We start from the raw sequence: 7,270 nt of genomic DNA on the forward strand, positions 1-7,270 counted from the left end.
CCTTGAAAGAGAAATGAAGCAGATATGGTATCTTTTTTATAACTTCGCCATGGCATGTACTAGAAGTGAAATGGTTACCGACTCCCTTTTCAAGAGCTACACATGAATCCCCATGAATTCCGCCAATGGTTTCAAGATGACGATTCATTTCCATTAGCCCCCAATGCAAAGGCACTAAACCAATGTTTCTAGCCAGATAGTTAAAACTCTCACAACATACTCACCCATAGTAGCTAGGAGTTCAAGTTCTTCATGTGATCTGACAATTATTAACATGTGTGTCCAAGCCTTGAAAATTTAACATATAATTGAAGAAGGTATATTATATGCTAACCATTTTTGTGAACCCTCAAATAAATATAGCACCCTGTTATGCCTATGATCTGCAAGTACCAACTATCTTCGTAAATTAAAAGATTATAATTTGGTAAAAGGATTCCGATGCTCAAAATAAGTTAATGGCTATCAACAGTATAAACTATAACCAGAAAAACCGTCTGGAATCAATTGAAACGATGCTGTTGTCCTCACAAAGCTTTTCTGCAATTTTCAAGGAGTCCGTACCATAATCAATGATAACATTGTACATTTGTGGGAGTGCTCTATTCTTAACTTAATTTCTTTCTTCAATTAGTAATGTCAAATGTGAATGCAATCGACAGAACTCACAAAACACAGATTAAACATAATCACAATAATAAAAGAATCGAAGTTGATTGAATTGAAAGAATGGGTCAAAATTTGTACATATCAAGATCTCTGTTTCTAAACCTTCCAACTACATCCTGTAAGTTTCAGTCTTGTCTCATTCGAAAAGTAACTCAAAAAAAATAAAAAGGGTACTAAGAATTTATAAGGGCAGCAGCAATACAACTTTTCTTCAAACTCTATCTTGTTAAATTTTGGAGTTTTGATGATGCTGGGTTATCTGTTGCCCCATCAAAATTCTTAGTTAAGAAACAAGGCAATGTTTTCTATGTACGAGTTGTTAATTAGAATTTGTCATTGGTCGACTAATTAACTTATCTAAAGCTTCCTTCATCCACCCTTGTTGACATACTTCTCTAGCTTCGGTCGCCGTCATCTACACAACACAGCACAAACTATATTTAGAACATTGAAATGGTGGTAATCACAAATCATTGAATTTTGCAATGTAAAAAGCAAGACACATACCCATTTTCGTTGCCTGATATTTTGCTCTGGCCATTGGTCTAACTGCTCGTTGAAAAGCAAAGGGAACATGTAAGCATGATGCATTGTGTCACATCTTTTGCTCTTGTAAATCCACATACCCAATTCGTCCTGCAAATTACATTTGAAAAGTTCAATTAGAACCACATGTTGGAAACAAAAATTTAAGACAAAATTCAATGAAAACTTGCTATAAAGATACTTACTTCGACTACTCCCCGAACGCCGGCTTCCTCGAAAGTCTCTCTTAGGGCAGCAGCTTTCTTATCCTCATCCATTTCCCATCCTCCCTGTAGTGATAGAGAACGTTTAGTGAATATTGTAAAATTACAAGTGGATTAACAAGAACAAGAAAATAAAACAACCACATACGACAGGCCAAAGCAAATAGTACCTTTGGGAATAACATTCCTTTACCCTTCTGTGAACTAATCACAAGAACTTCTAATTCCACAGATTTATTGGTTTTTCTGTATCTGTAAGGAATGCATCTGCACATAAATTTTTCATCCATTAGACAAATATCCACTCAAAAGGATTTTCCCAAATCAAAGATTCCACAGAAAATTCTCCATTTATATAAACAAAGACCCAATTTTTTTTTATTTTGAAAAAGAAGAAAGAAGAAAATATATGACATACCCAACAACTTGGCGATACCCAACGGTCCCAACGGTGTTATATCTCTGCAAATGCCTTCCTGTACGGGCAACGGGGGAGACTATGTCGTTGTTTACTTTCTTCGTCCCAACGGTGTCATATCTCTGCAAATGCCTTCCTGTACGGGCAACGAGGGAGACTATGTTGTTGTTTACTTTCTTCACATAGTGATTGTTGTTTACTTTCTTAGGCACCATAGGGTTCAAAAAATAAGAAAGCAAGACAATTTTTGAAGGATTTTTTGAAAGGAGAAGACCCATTTTCACCCACACAACGATTAACGAAGAAGAGTAGCAAAAAACAATTTCTCTCTAAAATCTGAAATTGGAATTTGCTTTGAGAGAAGAGAGAGGCTTATATAATTGTAAAGCGTAAACAACCAATTGCCAAATCCCTCAAGGCCTCTCCTATTTAAGGATAAGAGATGCAACTGAGGGGGCTAAGAGTGTTACGGAAAACCCACGCGTTCACATAGTGATTGTTGAGAACGGGTTTATATGAGAGGTGCGTGTGTTGTCGCTCTCGAAAAAGAGCGTTTTGGAACTGTTGAAGCACTTTAACAAGAGCGAGTGTGTGACGCGTTTGTGTCGTTTTTAGTAGTAAGACTGTTAACTGTTAAGTCACACTGCTCGGTTTTTGTTTGATTAAATTGTGGGGCCCAACTCACATGTACGCCATGGGGACACGGTTTGGAGAGTGGACAATGAGGACTAGGATGGGTTGAGAATTGAGATTGGAGTTGTCACTTTGTAACTGTGATTATTGTTTTGTTGTGTGTATGATTTTCCTTCTTTAGTGTCCCACCCCCACCTGTCGAACCCATTGCCACGCTCCTAGCTTAGTCTTGTTTTTAAGTGCTTAGTTTGCTTAATGTCGTTGAAAAAGGTGGTTTTAACCCTTTTTTTTCTTTTTCTTTTTTGAGAATAAGGTCGTTTTAACTTTAAGATTGATAAGATTAGAGATTGGAAACACACAATTTTTATAATTCTTTTCACAATTATTGTTTAGATAGGATGAGATTCTACTATATGGTGTTCACCCTATGATCACACTTTCCTATTACATTAAATCACCAATTGGTTTCTCTTTTGTAGTTATATTAACCAATGAGCCACATAATTAGACTATGTGAAAGTAACTCCAATCACAACTTACAACCATTGTAGAAAATCATGAAATTTTTCATCTTTTTAACATTATAAAAGAAAGAAAGTGATCTAAACGTATGAAAATCACTAAAATATAGTAGAAGTTAAGATTATCAATAGTCGGAGGTGAGAATATATCCCCCACAAGTATAGAAATGCACAAACACTCCTCTCTCTCTCTCTCTCTCTCTCTCTCTAGGAAAATGAAATTATTTTATTCTAATAAAAAATAATTACAAGAAAGAGAAAATAAAAAATAATAATTTGGGGAGATCGACTAACTCTGAGAGAAAATACAAGCCAAATCTACAATTTAAGATTAAAAAACAACAATACAAGAGCAAAGTCTTCAAACTAAACATGAATACAAGGCTAAAATAACATCCAATTCGTACTCTCCAAGAATCCACCTTTAAGTCATTGGTGTCTAAGGGAACATATCAAATCTAGTGGAGAAATCCAACCCTGCTATGAAAGCATAGGGACTCAAAAGTCGAAACCACTGGTTATTTGAGCTCCAAATCTTTAAATCCAAATGATTTGGGGCAAGGGGGTTCAAATTTGTATCAGATATGGACTAGAACTATTGTTTATCTTGAGACCCATAGAGAATACGTACAAAGAAAATCCCTCATTATGGTTGGGAAAAAACCCACAAGAGGGACAAGAAAGCCCTATAATAAGGCACAGGAAGGCTTATGTCATAGCGAAACTAGGGTTGTCCCTTGCGCAAGTTAATACATACATTAACATATACCAAAAGAATTGTCTCTCTCTCTCTCAAGAGTGAGAGAAAGAGTGAGAGAAAGATTCCAAAAATTTGTAATTTATTCAAAGAGCATGCACAAACACTTATCAAATTAACTAGAAGCATATCCTTTTTGCTAAAATTCAATTGTTTTTGTTTGTTATGAAATTAGAAAATATAATTTATTTATAAATAATATGTATGCTATTATTAATAGAATATCTATTTACACTATCATTAATGGAATAGAAATTTTTATATCCACATTCAAATAATACTCTAAAATAATTTACACATTAATCATAATAAATTAAAATATTTAAATACTAAATTTAATAATTTTTTTTAAAAGTACAAATTTTAGATCACGTTGAAAATTTTAAAACAATACAAATTAAACTATAAGTAAAAGAAAAGAAATAATTACAATGGTAAGGAAAAAACTCACCAATACATATACTTTAGACAGTTTAAATGGAGGATATATGTGAAAAAAAATACTTATAATTACTTATATTTTCTTGAAAACAAAAATATGAATTAGGCATAACATGTATACATAGTTTAAAATCCTTTATACTAAAAGAAAAAAACATGTATATATAATTAAAGACTAAATAGACTAATACCTTAATTATTAAATTTATCTTTTACGTAAAATTTTATTTATAAAAAAAAAAAAAAAAAAAACAAACAAACAAACAAAGAAACTTTAATGAATCCCGTGGAATGCATATGTAAAAGGTTAAAGCTGATATCAAATTTAAAATTAAACAAAAAAAAAAGAGAAGAAAAAGATTAAGAGAATTAAAAAGAAGGTTGAAAACAATAAACTTGAAAGTAGAGAAGGGAAATGAGAGGCTCTGCCACCGTAAGCCACCGTCAACGGAAAATTAAACTAGAATAGTGGATTCAACACCCATCGAAGCCCTCCTGGGTAAGCTAGCCCATGGTGGTCACTGTGAAAAAGTCTCAAATCAAAGCGGCGAGCTGGTGCCTTAGTCAGTCATATGGAGACCAGCTGGGTTTCTATATTCACGTACAGGGTTAGTTTCTCATCTCTCATCTCTCAACACACACGCACTCGCTCTCTTTCTAGTTTGGGTTTTCTATGAATTTCTCTCTGTAAGCTGTGAATACTGTAGAGAGGGTGAGAAAATTTTCGAAACTTGTGAAGTAGAAAAGGATTTGAGTTCTTGACCCGTCAGGTAAGATGAGTGGATTTGCTTGATGGAATGTGTCGTGTTGCTGTCCATAATTTTTTTTTTTTTTTTCTTTATATCCGAAGTCTCTTCTTTTGAGAATTTTGGCGAGTAATAATAATTAATAATGTGTGGATGATGTATTTGTTTACAAGAAGGGAAAGGAAACAAGATTTTTTTTTTTAAAGAGAAGAGGAAAGTAGGAAACAGAATTAACAAAAGGAAAAACAAAAGAAATAAAGAAGTAAAGTGATTTCTTCAACTACTGCAAAATGAGAGACCAAAAGAAAAATGATTGCAATATGCAAAGAGGGATTAACTATTGCAAAAATACATGAAGCAGGGATGTCGTTCTTAATTGTTACTTCAATTAGTTAAGAGTATGAAAACTATAGTTAAGTACCAAACATTTCTTGTTAGCAAAACTATTTCTGCATAAAAGATTTACAAATATACCTTATAATAAAAAACAAACACTTATTTTTTCACAGCTCTAGGTTACTAAAAGGCATCATATTAATTTGCATAAAAATGAAGGAGGTTTTCTTTTAAAAACTAAAAATAAAAATAAAATAAAATTTGCTAGCTGGAATTATACAGAAGAGAAGAAAAAGAGACAGAAATTGGATTAATGGTAGCTATTAATTTAGCTCAACTAAAAATTGAACTGTGTTGTAAAAAAAAAAAAAAAAAAAATTGACCAACACAACTCATGCAACGACTAACTGCCATAGCCAAAAGCCTCATCTATCTTCTAATTATATATGTTTATCCAGGAGAGGTTAATGAGAGGAAACTGCGGCGTGGGTGTTAGTGACGCGCATAATGGAGCGTCTGAAGGGGGTTATGTTGGAATTGTTAATTTAAGAGCGCGTGTTGACACGTTCGGGTCGTTTTCGGCATTTTACGCGGACTTTGAAGACATAAGTTGGTGGTAGCACTCGCTATAAGATTTTTTCACTCGCACTCGGTTTTGTACCTTTTGGAAAAAATTGCCACCAAACTAGGGGTTGAAGGTTGAAACTCAAACTACACGCGCCGCGGACACGGTCTTTTTATTTGAAAACAGAAAGAGATAAGATTGAGGTCGTTTGCAAGATGTTTCTTGTTTTTCTTGAATAAAACGACGCTAATAAATTAATATAAGAAGTTCCATGTTACTTCAGCGCAAGTGCCTGTTTGATTCACCAAGGAGAGTATCTAGAAGAATGTAGCATGTATTTCTCCGAAAAAGTGGTAAGGAACAGTGGAACACATCGACAAATTCTTTTTTATTTATGAATAATTTCCTTTCAAAGATAATTGACGGCTCAGATTAGAGTTGATGTGGATATAAGATCTCCGCGATTAAAATTTTTTATTTTTATTTTAAAACAGAATAATATTAGACTTTATTTTTATTCAGAATATTTTTGCATCATAAAAAAGAGGTGATATAAATATTCTTTTAATTAAACAATGACTTTCTTATTTTCTTCAGTAACACTAGTATCAAATTCCTATAAAATTTGCCAATTTTTATTGAGAGATTGCAATTATAATTTGTAATTAGATCTAAAGAAGATGGTTGCAACTCAGTTGAAGAGATGCTGGCAAAGATCTGTTTAAATATTATTTATTTTATTGAAAATTAAAAATATTATAGTAAAATAATTTTTAAATATATGAATAGTATCGTGGGACCTATTTTTAATATTTTATTTTTCTAAATAAAGTACTTGTGGGTCTCATAAACTATTTATGAGACCCATTGAACCATACATAATCATGTGAAAACTGACTTCTTAATATAGAAAAAATATAAAAAGCCAGACGCTCCTTTGTAGATGGAATCCAAATGCGTACAGAGTCCTTCAATGAAATCTTTGTAAAAAGCTTACCCATTTTTGCGACATTTGGTTATAGTTTAATTTGGATTAAACGATCACCAATTGGCTCGAGTGGGGAGTGGTTGGAAAGGTTTCCTAATGAATTTTGAATAATAAGAATTTACCCCTAAAAAAATTGAAAATGGAAACTTCATGTGTGAACACGATTCGCCCACTATTTTCCAAAGCCTCTTAACAGCTCAAAGATAAGAGCCGAAAGAAGAGAAAATTAAAATGGGCCTAGAAAGGGGTAGAAACTTCTAGAAGCTTGTGGAAAGATAAGCTGGAAATCATGCTAATCCCCACCATGTGTCTGCCTCAAGGTGGAAATGAGCCTAATTCACCCTTTAAATATCCACCCCTTTCCCCATTTGTGGGAGATCCAGAAATGCTCCAATCATCACCAATTATCTTTTCAAACTTAGACTAAACTACAAAAATTCTCTTTTC

The 7,270-nt window shown here is 33.2% G+C and overlaps 1 protein-coding gene across 1 annotated transcript; it reads right to left on the reverse strand.

Annotated features, from left to right (window-relative positions):
* Positions 1–686: 686 nt before the first annotated feature.
* LOC115963864 (nudix hydrolase 21, chloroplastic-like) lies at positions 687–3,193 on the reverse strand. The gene is made up of 5 exons (XM_031083079.1): positions 1,837–3,193; positions 1,589–1,685; positions 1,401–1,484; positions 1,177–1,305; positions 687–1,084 (listed from the first exon to the last, which is right to left on the reverse strand). The coding sequence occupies exons 1-5, from the start codon at positions 2,112–2,114 to the stop codon at positions 989–991; spliced, it is 684 nt and encodes a 227-aa protein (XP_030938939.1). The 5' UTR covers positions 2,115–3,193; the 3' UTR covers positions 687–988.
* Between the last annotated feature and the right edge of the window lie 4,077 nt (positions 3,194–7,270).

This window comes from Quercus lobata, chromosome 10 (assembly GCF_001633185.2).
Source record: "Quercus lobata isolate SW786 chromosome 10, ValleyOak3.0 Primary Assembly, whole genome shotgun sequence".
In the NCBI taxonomy this organism is placed as follows: domain Eukaryota; kingdom Viridiplantae; phylum Streptophyta; class Magnoliopsida; order Fagales; family Fagaceae; genus Quercus; species Quercus lobata.